Source organism: Cololabis saira, chromosome 8 (assembly GCF_033807715.1).
Source record: "Cololabis saira isolate AMF1-May2022 chromosome 8, fColSai1.1, whole genome shotgun sequence".
NCBI classification, from domain to species: Eukaryota; Metazoa; Chordata; class Actinopteri; order Beloniformes; family Belonidae; genus Cololabis; species Cololabis saira.
The window spans coordinates 31,332,255-31,348,811 of record NC_084594.1 but is presented as its reverse complement, the minus strand read 5'-3'; the positions used below and the strand labels follow the sequence as shown (position 1 = coordinate 31,348,811).

Genomic DNA, 16,557 nt, shown 5'->3' with positions numbered 1-16,557 from the left:
CCGCTCACAGAAACAAGCGCTTCAAACGTCCAGCGACGCTTCTCCGTCGACATCTGCGGCGCCATCTTCCTCTTCCAGCGGCCGTGAGAAGGGAAGGGGGACGCGGCAGCGGCGAAACCTCTCCCGGCACAGCGGGGGGAGCAGGAGAAGAAATGAGCGGCACCAAAGCCCACAGCGACGCGCCTGTTGCTGAAAATGTCCCCGGCGCCGCGGCGGCTCCGCGGGAGCGCAAGTCCGGCGGCGGAGTGCTGAAGAGGCTGAAGTCCCGGGCCGGCCAGGCGGACGGCGGCAGGGCCGTGACGGAGCACCACCTGCGGGCGCAGGGCGGCCGCATCACGCCGGAGGACGTGCTGGGACTGCGGGCGGCCACCACAGGTGCGTGCAGCAGCAGCAAGCTGCCTGCAGGGACCTGCTGCTGGCGCTGAGGCAAATACTGGAGCAAACACTGGCGGATTTTATAAACACAGATTAAAGAGTCAATACAGGCAGACCAATCTCTGATTAAAAGACTGCATTTCTTTTGGAAACGGAAATAATATCAGTCCTATCACATCTTATAACTGGTTTATGGACATTTTATACGTCATCTTTATTGTTACCTTTATTCTTACAGGTGTATAGTAATAATAATGACCCATCATAAGATTCTTTTTGGTTGGGTCTCCTGATTTTTACTGATTTCTACTCTTTTAAAGCGTCCGTATCTAAACCAGAGAGCTTATTTAAATAGAAAAATAAGATCATGGGTCTTTTCTGTGTCATGGCCTACATTTACAGCTGCTATGGCAACATAGGAAATATGAGCGGAAATTGAACATTAAGACTAAATACATTTCAATATAGTTTTTATGTAATAAGGATTTTTCTTCATGAAATTATTCAATTCAGTCACATTTGACAATTTTAATTATCTGCTTTGCAAATGAAAATATTGATAATAATTTGGACGAATATTCCTTTTTTTGTAAAAATCTGTCCACATCTTTGTGTTTCTCCAAGAGCAAAACTGCCAGCTAAGTTCCATATATATATATATATATATATATATATATATATATATATATATATATATATATATATATATATATATATATATATATATATATATATATATATATATATATATATATATATATATATATATATATATATATATATATATACATACATATATATATATATATATATATATATATATATATATATATATATATATATATATATATATATATATATATATATGTGTGTGTGTGTGTGTATTTACATGTAATAGAATGATGTAAATATCTTTTGTCTTAAACTGCTGTTGTCTGACACTGTTGTAGGGTACCTCTGTAAACCTGAGGACAATATCTATAACATCGACTTCGTACGTTTCAAGATCAGAGACCTGGAGAGTAACACTGTCCTATTTGAAATTGCTAAACCACCACATACAGGTACGGCATTCTCTGGCATTCTCATCTGTTTTGTTTCTTTGCTTAAGCAATGGATGCATTGTCTCTGCTAAACACTGCTTGTGGCTGACCTAAAACCAGTGTCTTGTTATGTGAGCTTTCTTAAAATGTGCTCATTATGAATTAAGTTAAACGCTTGGATCTAATCTTGCTGTTGTTGCTGCTGTAGACGATGACGAGGAGAGCAAAGAGGGAGATGCCAGTGCAGGTCGATTTGTGCGCTACCAGTTCACTCCAGCCTTCCTGCGACTGAGAACTGTGGGAGCTACGTGAGTGACTCACACGTCATCCACACACACCTAAGAAAAATATACTGAGGTGTTCCCCATGCAAACAATGAAAACAATTGCAGCATTGTATTCTATGAGGCACACACCCCACTGACTGTTTTTTTCTGTGCTCGCTGACTGTAAAAATGCAAAGACATGCAGTTGTGATATCTCAGCCTCGCTTTTCCTTTCTTTATTCAATCAGAGTGGAATTCACGGTTGGTAACCGTCCTCTGAACAACTTTCGCATGATTGAGAGGCACTACTTTCGTGATCACCTACTGAAGAGCTTTGACTTTGACTTTGGGTTCTGTATCCCAAACAGCCGTAATACATGTGAACACATCTATGACTTCCCGCAGCTGTCTGAAACTCTGGGTGAGTCATGTTTTAAGAACAAATAACTGATAGGAGAACCAAACAATGCCCAAACTGTTTCTATGACAGCACCAACATGTAGCTACTGTTTGTACATGATACTAGGAGAAGACAGCACACACAGGTACTGTTAGGAAAACTAGTCTGGTGGCATATGAAAAAGAGCAACCACCAAATTTCACAATCCGGCTGTACAACAAATTGCTTCACTATAATTCAGTAAGTGATGCAGAACATCCGTTTAACATCAGTGACGGCGTATAAAGCAACAAACAGACAATACTGTAACATTTGTAAGCTCTGAGGAGATTTGAAACGCTGCTGATTGTTTTGGAAAAGGGTTCATTGCATCAGCACAGATCAGCAGTTGCAATGTGTTTTTAAACCATACAAAATTCACAACTTAAAGGCAGACTATACGCCTGTTTTCGATTTTCAGTCTGCAAACCTCATTCAAAGTCGAGAGTAAATTTATTTAATGCAACCTAATTTAAACGTAGCATTGTAAATATATTATCAATGTAATTTATCATCAAATATTTGAAGCTTAGACCAGAGTTGTTTTAGCAAGGACTAGTTGATGTGATTAAACTTTGAGGTATTTTGTAGCATAAATGCAAATAATAATGACAAATAAAAAACCAAACATGTTCTAACACTTTTAGATATGTTTTTAAATATATATTTGTATTATTTTGTATTATTGTATATGCAAATCACATGTAATTTGATTAGTTATTAGTTATTCTAACTCCCAATACTTCTAATAATCACAGCTTTTTTTGCCAAACAAGACAATACAGGACAGGGAGCAGGGAACAAAAGTGAAAGTTCTGGTATTACATTGCATTAGGCCTCGGTATTTGACTCGGCCAAACTGAGTGGTTTCCTAAATCCTCACAATCTGCCTAAGTTTGATGCCGGTGTTATTTCCTAGGAACAGATGTACTCGTGATTATCACCATATCTAAGCTTATACTAAACACAAAGAGGGGATTTTGCAACAAAAACTCCAACTTTAGGGGATTTCAAATTGCATTTGGCTTAGTCAGATTAATGTAGACAAATCTTTAGCACACATCAGATATAACCCAGATATGATAAATGTATTAAGGCATACTTGTAAAGATCTGAACATGCCACATTAAAGCTAATTTAAGCTTCCTGTTGCCAGTAATAGATAAAATGTGTCTATATATGAATGTTTAATAATATAAACTGTGGTGTTGACATGTTGTGATATTGCTGCACTGTTTGTCTAAATGAAAACCAAAAACGTATCCTGCAGAGTAACAGCAATCAAAGCATACTTTTTATGTAATTATGCACAGTTCGTATTACTTGGCCATGAAAAAGTCTTTTTTCTAGGTCTTTAACATGCATGTATTGTCTGTTTTGCAGTGCGTCAGATGGTGGAGTGTCCCTATGAAACCCGGTCAGACAGTTTCTATTTTGTCGAGAACAGACTGGTCATGCACAACAAGGCAGACTATGCTTATAATGGAGGACAATGATGGCTGACTGGCTGAATGCAAATACTGTACCAACACACACACCACTGCTCACATTTATTGATTTACATTACATGTTAACACATGCATGCACTTTGTGGAAGAAACGGCTCAAACACACATGCGTGGAAAGTTGCAGCGATGGTGGAGCGCCCTCTTGTGTTTAAAAGGGAGAAGTGCCGGTGTTCTGCCAATTTCTGCTGCTTTGCCAAAAAGTGCTACCTAATGGTTTTCTACCTTTGTAAAGCTACAATTTTACTGTGTTTTACTCCCTAGCCCACTCCCTTTTCCCCCCAAGTGGTCCTTGTCTCTTGCCAGGCCGTCATTGTAAATAAGAATGTGTTCTTAATGACCTGCCTGGTTAAGTAAAGGTGAATGACTGAATGAATATCAAATAAAGCGATAGAATTGCTTTTTTTTTCTCTCTTTATCGTATAATGTTCACAAAGTGTAATGCAATTCATGTCATGGGTAGTGTATTTTGAAGGATCAAATACTCAACATCCCATATTATCAATTTTACATCGTGCAAGAAATCATGGACGTGCCAATCAAACTTTGAAAATCCACTGTGTGCGCATGCGCAGAACCACAAAGTAGCATTTCTCGGCAGGTAGCAAGGAATGGCAGAACACCGGTCATTGTGATCATGATCAGGGAATGTTTTTCATTAGTTGGAGGATAATATCAGCTGCTACTCTGACACACAAACAGGAAGTTTCTTTTAGAAAGAGAATAGAATGGGTTAATTCATCTAATTTTGATTATTGACAAAGCTCTTTGAAACCAAAAGAGGGCTCAAAACTAGTAACCTTGTTATACGTGTTTGAGACAGTTTAAATGACTATTATATAGATGCTTAGTCTCTATTTAAGTGTCCTAGCAACCACACACACAAGCGCGCACACACACAGGTACACAATCCCCAAATGACACATATAGTTTTTACGCAGTGTTTGTCAAAAGCAGCTGCTGTCAGAGCTGCCGCCTCCACAATCCACTCGAGACAACACCAGGGGGGAAAGAAAAGAAATCCTCCTCAAAAACACTGCTGTCAAACACACATGGTCACTCCTGAGCTCTGCTCCCCGCCTGCCTCTCTTTTACACCCAGACACTTTGACAATAGTACGGGTCTTTGAGCTTTCTCTTTCGTTTAAGATTGTCTGTTTGATGATAAGATAAAAATAGATCAGGTAACCGTTAACGACAATGTAACTCTACCTTTACAGTTCAGCCAGACAAAAGATGAATTCTTCTGGTGACCAGTTGAAAAGATAGTTTCAAGAAGGCAAAAGTTTCAGATGTCAGGTTGCATGTGATGATATGAAAAAAATTTTAAAAAAGAAAGAAAGAAAAGAGAAGTTCTTTATTTGAAAGAAACATCAAACATAGTTCTACTTTTCAGCTCTTATGTAAATACAAGCATCTTCAAATATCAGAAGGTTTTTCTTGTACCCCCTCTTTGTACTTTAACATGTGTTCAGGGTTAAATGTAGTGTTTACATTGTATGTATAATTGTAAAAAGTTTACTGAGACAATAAATGAACATTTTCAGATACAGAGTGTGTGAAGTTTGGTTAATTATCTTAAGAAGTTTAAGGGGTTAAAACAAAAAGTCCAATAAATGGGCACCAGGGGGAGCTATCTTACAACAGGGTCACTGCTTAGTTTTCGTCTTTGTATATTTTTTGAGGGAAAAAAAAAATCACATGAACGTTGTATATTATTCTTGTCCTCCAGCATGCTTTTGTTAGTTTTGGTATTTGCTTGTTTTAATTCTTAATGTTTAATTTGTCCCCCAGCTACATACAATGAGGTAGTACAGCTTTAAATAAATTCTGAAGATATTTCCAGCTTGTCACACTCTTATCATCCAGATTTTTAAGGTATTGCAGGATATAAATCAAGTATTCTCAGCTTTTATTCTTTCTAGCCCTGTTTCTCGATCTTTCCAGCCCCCAAATCCAAAATCTCACACAATCTTTTCTCTCCTCTGTTTCTGCTTCTCTCCACACCTATGCAGCTCTCATTCCCTCTCACTCCCGCTTTGTTTTCCCCCCTCTCTCTCTCTTTTCTTTCTGCTTCTCTCACCTGGTAACCAGACCTCTGGAGAGGAGTGTTGAGTTTCCACTTTCCCAGAGAAGAGGACAATCTGAGCCACACAAAGACCCACAATGGACCCCCTCTGCTCACTCCTCCCTTCACTCCGTCACTGCACAGCTGCACACACACACACACACACACACACACACACACACACACACGCACACGCACACGCACACATGCTGACAAATACATACACTTGCTGTCTTTTATTTGCACTTGCCTCCACATTCGATTCCTTTGAATCATTTTTTTCCTCTTTTCTTTTGCTCTATTTCATTTTTGCATCATCTATGTAGTTCTCTTGGATTATGTCTCAGATCATTTCTCTGTTTTTTGAACGTGACCTCAGCGCACCTTTAATATTACATCAGACTAGGGCTGTGAGATAAAAGACAAAGTTCTGATGGCCCACTGGGATATCCCATCATCTTTAAATATTATTGTTAATCTTTGTTGTTGCAGCTGCGGCTATGGGGCTATGCAAACAGGAAGTGGTCAGAGTTTTCAATTTTGCAGCAGAAATAACTAGCACTCACACAAATACTTATTACAAAGCGTTATGAGAGCTTGTTTGAACTTAAATGTTCATTCATTCATTCATTCATTCATTCATTCATTCATTCATTCATTCATTCATTCATTCATTCATTCATTCATTCAGCATGAACAGTCAAGCATGCTCTAATTTTATAAACAATTCCTCAGAAAATTATAGTTCTTTAATTGCCAAATAGTCCAATGTAATTCCCATCTGGGTACGAACATTGTCTTCCTGTTCGACCTTTAAAGAGCTGCAAAATTATTCTGTTGTGGCCATAAATGCAAAACATTAGAAAGCAATAAAAAAACACAGAAATAGGAGATAATAGTTGTTGTGCATCTTTTGATCCAGACACAGCTGTAGTAATGCCCATCAAGGAGTGATTTGTATATAAATATAAATAATCAGTTTAGGTGCTCAATGGTAAAATTTAACTTTATAAAGACATTGTGAATATAACAGAGGTTAAATGGATACATGTGTAATATCACTCAGATGTCAAATGAGATAAAAATACTCATTAGTTAGTACATATGAGCAATCAAAAACAACATGTTTTTGAATAATTAAGTTCTAAATACAGTATCATACAAACTTCAAAATTAAAATTCACTGCACGGCATATGAATACACACGTGATCCCTGAAACTTTATAAAAAAAGCAAGTTAAGTTAAGAAAAGTGGGAGCACCTGTTGTTTCCAGTTGGTATAAAAAAATGACCTTTTCTCAAGTACACCTATGAGCTGGCTCTGTCCATATATCTGCATTTACACGTGGAAAAGAATGGGCCAAGGTGTTGAATCGTTTACTTTTTAGATTTCACAGAGAAGAAAGGACAAGAGAAAATAACGGATTAAGTAAAAATCTGTGGGAGTACAGCTGAATCAGGACGCATAGAACAAACGATGGTGGTGTTTACAATCCAGCTACAGTCAAGAGCTCCAGACTCTTTGCCAAAGTTGCCAGTGGAAGTGTGAATTCTTGTTGCAGGCGGAACAGAGTGAGGGATATGAGTGAGGGGCAAGTCAACCCCTTGCCAAAATTCAAGACAAAAAAAAAGAAAGCTTTTACATGCAGTTTGACATAAAAGTGAAAGACAAATGTTACTCAACCCTTTCAAGGCGTTAAGGCTTGGGTCAAAATGACCCGGGCCAGATCGAAGGCCCTCAGTTACTCAGATATCCTGCCTATCCCTTAGCACCTTGCAAGGGTTGAGAATTTGAAAAGATGCTTTGGAAAAGGAAGATGAACTTGTCCGGTTCAGATTGATCAAATCCAGCATCCTTGGTCTCACCTGCATGTGATGATATGAACAAAAAATAAAGAAATGAAGGAAAGAGAGTTTCTTCATTTGAAAGCAGGATTATTGTAGTCAAGTCCATGGTGTTCAAACCTGAGTCCAGTCCAAGTCGGGTCCAGTCCAAATGACACAGCTGCCAGCTTTTTAACCATGCATGTATTTTTTAGAACTTTTAAAAACATTTTAAGAATCTCTACACATGTTCTTGTAACATTGAACTACAGTGAAAGAAAACAACGAAAGTTAGTTTATTGGGGTGGCCCCTGGAGTGGATAGAACCCCAAAATATCATCCCTCACCTCAGCGTCAAGCCAGATGTTTATGATGCTCATGATTATGTTTTGTTGTCTATGTTGGGTCGGGCTCTTGTGTGCTGTGTGACTGTCAATGTGAGGATGTGTGTTTTTAACCATGAGTGTGTGAGTTTTTTATAGTGCTATATAAATAAAGTTTGATTTGATTTGATTTGAATTCTAGTTCATGGGCCGGAAAGCCCCGTCTGGGCATTTTAGCATCATGAGTTTGTTCCTAAACATGACGCATGCATGGCATGAACTGATAGCATGTAGAACTGTGCATTTTGCACAAAATTGATATTGAATTTAATGTAAATATTATTCCCAATCATTATGGCACAAGATGCCATCCAGACTAGTCTAGACTACAATACAATACAATACAATACAATACAATACAATACAATACAATACAATACAATACAATACAATACAATACAATACAATACAATACAATACAATACAATACAATACAATACAATAGTAGCCTAGTCTGAACCTGCAGTACATCTGGTCAACAGCAAATCAATGGAGTAAAGCAGCACTGAAACACAGAAGAGTGATGCTTTGGGATTACATAACCATACAGATGTCACAACAAATGTCTGTGGCTATACAAAAATACCAGCTAAGAAAATGACTTCCTGTCTACAGGAGCTTGGCAACATGAAAATGTGGAATAATATTGAAATATTTACAGCATGATTCAGAGTACGCTTTTTCACATAGAAAGAAGAAAAAAGAGAAAAACCATGGTCCAGTGAAGTTTGCTTTCGCTTTACTTGAATCCAGTGAAAGAACTGCAATTAATGTATTTTAAAGGCAGGGTAAGTGATATCTATGTCATTTCTAACCCTGAACATTTTCGGTCACATTCAGTGAATGTCTTCTCACTTTCTGTTGTCCATCTCATGCGTACCCTGTGAATACAAAAACCCAGTCTTAACACACAGCACTGGCTCCATAAACTGGAAACAAACATAAGGTACGTTTCTACTAGCAGGAGTTCCGGGTGGATTTTTCGGGGCCGGGCTCTTTGTGTGTGTCTACATTACCAGAAACTGCCCCGTAAAAGTGGTCTCCAGGAACCTTTACGGGGTGAAAAACGGCCCTGTAGCATGAGATGTCGGCGGCGCTATTTTTTCAGTCAATGGTTCTTGTGTGGCGCTACAGTGTAGTGGAGACGCGCCGGCTGAGAAGGGCCGAGGAGCCCGGGCCCGGTTCCTATCTGGCAGATTTACCCTGATCTCCTGCTAGTGGAAACCCGCCTGTAGTCGGGGCAGCCTATCTTCCAAAACATACCACACTTTGCTCCAGCCAATCATTGAGAGGACAAGGTTTGTGCTCATGCATATGTAGTGTAGGAGGGAAGAATAGACTTTGGAGAGTTCATGATGGGTATTTTCTCAGTGAGTTCTGAATGGAAGGGGGAGGGAGGAGCTAGCTCACTGGGCTTTATTGATGTTTCATTTCAACAGATGTGATGCCATCCAGATATCACTTATCCAACCTTTAAAGAGAAAAGTCCAGGAAATGATCCCCATCAGCATAGAGCAAGAACAAATATTTCTATGAAGATATTAAGAATGACAGAATGTTTCATATTGTTATGTTGACAGGTATATCAAATAATCTATACTGTATGTATAAGATGCAATAAAAGATGTAACTCTTAATGACAGGCTTACTTACTGAGTTCCATTTTTTTTAAATAGTTCATATAAATTGTTGGTTTTTCATTATTCCAAAGAACAAATATTCACTAAAATGATGGTCTGGGATAATTTGACATTTAATGGGCTAAAACTCTGTTTAACACTGCATATTTTGAATTTCAATCTATTTAAACTAGGTTAATGCTACTGGAAATATTCAAAGGCATATTTTTTATACTTACCTACTTGATCCCATAGATAATAAGGTAATCCTCATTTGTTATGAAATTCTGCAGATACTGGAGGCATCTGTAACCTTGTCCCCACCACTCCAAACCAAAAACAAGCAGCATATTCACATAGAATTCATAAAAAACGATGGTGCGAGCACCTCATGTGTCAGTAGCTGATTAGACCACAAAGCAGGCCATAATTTAGCTGTGAGCTCATAAATCAATAACCACAGGCTTCCATCAGGCTGCCGGCCCTGCGTGCAGGCTGCAGTATACAGCAGAAAACAGCTGTACTCTACCAAACCATATGTGAATAGCCAGAATCTCAAGGTATCCAGTCTGAATCCACACAATTATGGTCTGCGTGAGGACCATTGAGAGCGATAAATACATGCGTTTTCCGCGGACGGTTTTTGCATTCTCGGGCCTTCGTGGAATATATTTCATCAGTCAGTCACGGATTGACACACACGCACCAGAAACAAACAGGACAGGTGGAATACATCACACTCATCACCACCCCATTCCCTTTCTCCTCACTTATACCCGTACACACACACACACTCACACATGCACACATAACTTAGTACCTGGCTTCCCCATATATTCTGTTCCGTGAAAAAACACTGTATTGAGATTAGGAGTTAGAGGGCCTGCTTTATCTAGGTTCCCCTAAAACATCCTCTCACACTAACACACACACACACACAAGCATATCTACACACGGGGAAGAGGACGGGGGGGACAGTAGTCTCCTATAAATAGAAGCTAGGAATGGCGTTGATAGGTCCTGTGAAAAGAAATAGAGGGGGGAGTGGAAAAAGGATTAAAAGAGATACAGGCTCATACTGCGAGTCCTCTTGCATGCATGTGTCTGTATCTGTGAGGTACTTTTGGAGAGAGGTTGTAAGGATTTCTTACCACCAGCCCCCACCCCCCCGCCCCCTTACACAGACACTCTCCTTCACCCCAGTAAAATCTACCATCCATCCATGCACCTCACTCTCTATTTATACATATGTCTTCTTTCCTGTTTCCGTTTTTTCCCCCCTGCCTCTCTCTGGTCCTGCTCCAAAGGCCTGGTGTGAGACCCATCACGTGTTAAAACTGCATCACTCGCAAAGAAACGATGAGTCACCGCACTGTCTTTTCTTTTAGGTCAGCATGAAGATGGTCTCGGAGATGGTCGTGACTCCGTCTGCATGTGTCGTTATGTCATTCCCGGGAACTGCTCTGACTTCATCTCACCTCTGAACGAGGTCAGGGGGAGACATTCAGGATGATGCGTCTCCTGTAAATATGAGTCAACATTTGTATAGCTATAGGGGGGGAAACAAAGTTCATTCATAATCACACCCACCTTTTGTAAAGGACATAGCGCTGACCAAGAATAAATCCAAGAAACCAAGAGAAAAAAAAAGAAGAAAAATCACATTTCGGACGGAATAGTTGATGTAATGTAATACCATGCCAGACAAAGCTTTGTGGATCTGACAGGGGATACGAGATAATTAGTCACATCCAAGTTAATAATGCACTCAGGACAGCAGTGATGGATAGGCAACCCTTTAACAAACTGTGATTCCCATACCAATTTCCATGGTGGCAAGTGCAGTATTGACAATCTGTCTTTAAGTGTTAGGTCTCTGCTGATTTGTACCCAGAAGCCTTTGTGTGGCTTCTGTGTTGTTTGTGTGTGTGTGTGTGTGTGTGTGTGTGAACGCTGTTCCTGCGTCCGTCCACCCAGCCGTCTGTCTGCATGGTATTACAGCACAGATTTCCGCTGCTGCTTACCCCATGAGACCGTCAAACAGAAATAGTCCTGTGTCATTAAGGTAAATAGGCTGTGGTGTGTTTGCACTTGCAGGAAGCTCAGGCACACTTTTGGAAGCCGCTCAGAGACTCCCAGCACCACCAGTCCAGTTTGTTTTGTATGATTAATAAAAGGTTAACTTCAACCTCCAGTCAACTGTTGCTCATAAATCTCCTCTTCAATCTCTTCCTTCCTCTGCCTTTCTCTCCCCCCCTTTGTCCCTCTACCTTTGCCACACCTTCCCCCGGAGGGATGCAGGGATTGTGATTGGAGAATGGAGCCGGAGCTGAAGCTCCTGGCACATTCACAGGTGTGCTTGTTTCCTCCCATCTCCTCTCTCATGTAATGACTTCTTCAACTCACCACCTGCCAGGTGAAAAAAACACCCACAGCAAATGGAGTGCTTTAAAATGGCCTCCCAGCTTCCGCTTTGAGGTCGTTTCTGCTTGTTCAAACATTTCACTTTTATCCTTTTTCATTATCCACTGAATGCATTTAATTCAGGGACTCCTTTCAGGAACTGCTTATTGCTTGTTTACATTTTGCATCACATTCAAATGATGGCTGCTGGCTTTGAATTCTGACACAGAGATATATTTTCAGATGATCTGAAGATGGCTTTCTAACTCTTTTCTAAGGACTCCTGTTCTCTGGGCTTTTTCAAACTGCCTGGACAGTGGTGGAGAGCAAGTCCCAGGCCCCAACAGGTCAGGGGTCGCTCGCAGACAAAAGCTTCCCGCTCTGGGTCAGTTGTGGTCAAGGAAACAAAAGCAGGGAAGAGCTGGACGAGACAAATCACTGCAGTGTTGTGAGGTTGCAGATTGACAACAAGACAGAGGGATGGAGATAGGATGGAGAAGAGGAGGGCAATGAGTCCACTGAAAACCTCTTTCACACACTGACACACCCCCCCACAAAAACACACATACACACACTGTTGTGTAAATTTTGCTTCTACGCATACTTTGCCAGATTTTCGAATCAGCCAACGCTGTTGCTTAAGCTCATAAAGCAAAGTTAGTCAAAGTTTCTGAAGCTGGAAAAACTCTGCTCTTTGTTGTTCTGCTGCACTCTCAGCTCTCAGATAGTCATCGCTTACAGAAACATACTAATTTCGCCGTCAATACAATCGATAATTCTGCTTTCATTTCCTTCTTTTCAGAGTGCCCTAACTTGTTCCTTCCCCTCCCCCAAGCTGCTATCTTTCTCCTCTCTTTTTTTATTCAGTGCCATTGATCATGCATGCAGAAATTCAGCACGCCCAGCCCCGGCTCCAGCCTGGGTAGGTTAGCCAGTGTGAGGCCCTGTCCTACATACTGTTCTCTCGCTATGGTCCACCAGGCCACAGTCACACCCTCCCCCTAACCTGCCTCTCCTCACTGACGCACACAAACACCCTGCGGCCCTTCACAGAACCGGCACATGCACGGACCATCATGTGGTGCCGGGAATGTTTACTCATCACGGCCGAAAACTTCCAGTCAGGTGCAGAAAGAATGAGACTTTTGGGCACTCTCGTCTGTCTCCGGCTCATCAAAATTGCTACACACATAACAGGAAGCAAGTGGCTTGATTTGCAGTCTGTGGTACTGCAATCAGATCCCAAATCTGGGCCAGACTGCAGCCAGATGTATTTCATCTGGCACCCAAACCTTTGAAGACAGGGTCACAATGGCTAGATTTTGATTTTCTGTTTTCAGGGGTAATAATATGAGAATTAAGCAAGTGCACTTGGTTCACATTTGTCACACAGCAGCTGAAGTACGTGATGAAAGTGCTCAGCTGACTAGGCTTGCCCCAGCCAAGAGTATGGGCGATTTGGAGGTAATGCTGCTAATCTAGAACTTAGCTGGTTTGGACCGCCTGTCACATGGGGCGAGGGAGAAGGGTATTCAGTGAGACCAGGTTTCAGATTTTAACTGAACTGTGACAGGATGACCAGATGAAGAACTTGGTGAAGGTTGTATAGAGATGATCGTACATGCCTTCGGATGTGGAAGAAAATGCAACAGGTGATCTGCAGGGTGACGGGTTGCAGACACGGGGCAGAATAATTGGTGGATGGAGAGAAACTCACAAGGCCTGGCTGTGTGAACTTCTGAAACACTTTAAAGAAAATAAAAAGAAAGACTATGACATGACATTGGACAGCATTATATTTAGGATCACATTTCCATAGACGTCACAATGTAAGATAAGGATATTGCACCGTATATATATAACATAACGTCATAAGATCATGTGATATGAACTCATATCATCGGCCACATAAAAAATTGGATCAAATCATGTAACATGTGCAGGATCACATTTATTCAAATAGGATCAAATGATATCAGGACCAGACTCATATGTTAAATGAAGTGAGTCATTTCGAGATCTATTTACATACAACATGGTCATGGACAAAAAATCAGGACCTCACAGAATTTTGAATATTGAAATCTGAGCGAACTCCCTGTTGTGATTCTGGTTATAGAATCCCCTTTTTCAACTGAGCATGGATTTACAACAGGGAAACAACAATCAGGTCCTACTATATCGCTTTAGGGATATTTTGTACCTCAAATTTAGAAATGTATTGTCACTCAATGCCCATTTTCCAACTATTTCTAGTCCGTTTGATTGATTCATTTGACTTTGGTGTTTTGCGTCACTGTTTTTCTCTCTTTTTGTCTCTTTGTAGCCATTCAGTGTCTGGTAGGTTACAGCACGTTAAATTTGGGCTAGTTTTGTGTTATGTTTGCTAAATTCCATGATTAAAACTGTGTCCATCAAGTACTTTTTGTAAATGTAGTTATTATTATACATGTATGCTTACTCTCTCCATTTTTTTTTACCTATAATCATACTGGCTGGTTTTTTGGTTGCTTTTTTTGGACCACCTCAACATGCCCCAGTCTTTTGTAATGTAGTCCATGGTGCCATCTTCTAACCACACTTTGAAAAATAAACATACCAAATAAGTCTTGAAAGTGATGTTATTACAGCATATTGAGCTGTATCTGTGTATTCTATATTCACACACATACACATGTGTACACACACACATACTATTACACACATATAAAAGGAATACCATTACTTCTCATACTCTTTTTTTACATTGAAGATGGTTCCTAGTTACATTGTCTGTATGTTTGAGATTGTTGTCCTGCTGCAGAATAAATTTGGGGTCAATCAGGTGCCTCCCCGATGGTGTAGCATGATGGCTAGAGTCAATATATAGATGGTAATGACAAGAGTCTGTCTATATTTGTCATAACTGAGGACACCATTGATCCAGACCAAATCCATTTGCAGAAATGCAGCCCCAAACTTGCAAGGGACCTCCACCATGCTCTAATGCTGCCTGCAGACACTCATACTGTACATCCACACTTCAGCGTTTCAGACAAATCTCTCTCATTTTGACTCATTAATCCAGAGCACCTGCTGCAATCTTTTTTCTTTTTTTTTTTTAACTCAAGTTCCTATGTTTCTGTGCACAGTTGTGTTGCTTGGCTTTCTTTTTGTCAGCGGTTCTCCTGTGAAAATCGCTTCCAGCCAGACTCCTCTGGTCAGTAGATGGTTGAACCTCAGTGGTCTCTGCTAGTTTTCAGCTGATGGCCCTGCTGGACATCTTCCCATTGGGTAAGGGAAGTAAGTGTCTTTCGTCTGCTCCATTTACTCATCTGACCGCTGCATCTGTAGTCCTCACTGTTGGCTGTTTCTTCCGCTTCTTCAAAGGAACAGCACATCTTGACACCCTCATGTGTTTTGAATTTTTGCCTGGGAAAGACCTTGGTAAGCCACCGTAACTACCCTGTGCGTTCTCGCAGTGCTCGGTCTTACCATGGTTTATGACCTGTGACATGAACTGTCTCCCACAACATCACCTTGAGAGCAGAGTTTGGCACTTCCTCGCCCGGTTTTAAGCCTCATACACAGCCTCTTCCTGTTTCAGTTGATAAGAGTGCTTCAGCCTACAAATGAAATTGATGGTCATTCCCACCCGCTTGCTATGAATAGTTGCTGGGTATAAATCATATGAAAAGGAGTAAAGTAGTAATCCTACTGTTTGGGATCATGACGTTCACCACGTTGAATATGGACCCGAAAAAGCAAAGGAGCTGTCTAATAGTATCACAAAAAAAGTTTTAGACAAGCACGTTAAAGGTAACAGCTAAAAGACCATCTCCAAGCAACTTCATGTTCCTGTGACTAAAGTTGGAAATTTAATTCAGCTGTTTAGGGTCCATGGTACTTTCGCCAGCCTCCCTGGACGTGGCTGCAAGATGAAAATTGATGAGAAGTTGAAGAGACTGATAATGTGAATGGTAACCGAAGAGCCCAGAACAACTTCCAAAGAGATTCAAGGTGAACTCCAAGGTCAAGGTACATTAGTGTCCGATCGCACCATCTGTCACTGTTTGAGCCAAAGTGGACAGCCAAGGAGGACTCCGCTGAGGAAAGTAAATCGTAAAAAAAAGAAAGGAAAAAGACAGCGGGACTGAAATTTGTCAAAATGCATATTGACAAGCCACATAGCTTCCGGGAGAATGTCCTCTGGACATACGAGACAAAACTGGAGCTTTTTGGCAGTAACAACGGCTCTATGCTGACAGATGCAAAAACTGAAGCGTCAAAAAAAAAAAAGAAGAAAAGAAAGACTGTCGCTACTGTGAAACATGGAGCATGCTGGGTAATGTTCTGAGGCTGCAGCTGGCACATGGTGTCTTGAATCTGTGCAGGATGCAACAAAATCTCCAGACTCTCAAGACATTCTGGAGCAAAGTGTGCTCCCAGGTGTCAGAGAGCTCGGTCTCAGTCAGAGGTCAGGAGTCCTCCGACAGAATAATCACCCAAAACCAACACAAAAAAATGTTGGACTATTCAGAAGTGGCATTCTTTCAGCCCTGAGCTAAATCCTTTTGAACGTCTTTGAAAAGAACTAAAATATTCAGTCTGGAGAGGGCACCCTTCAAACCTGACACATCTGGAGCACATCTATC

General features: G+C 40.7%; 1 protein-coding gene across 1 annotated transcript; it reads left to right on the top strand.

Annotated features, from left to right (window-relative positions):
• Positions 1–5,212, top strand: LOC133449489 (protein unc-119 homolog B-like). Its single transcript, XM_061728640.1, has 5 exons — positions 1–375; positions 1,326–1,439; positions 1,627–1,726; positions 1,932–2,104; positions 3,506–5,212. Exons 1-5 carry the CDS (start codon positions 153–155, stop codon positions 3,616–3,618), a joined length of 723 nt encoding a protein of 240 aa, XP_061584624.1. The 5' UTR covers positions 1–152; the 3' UTR covers positions 3,619–5,212.
• Positions 5,213–16,557: the final 11,345 nt, after the last annotated feature.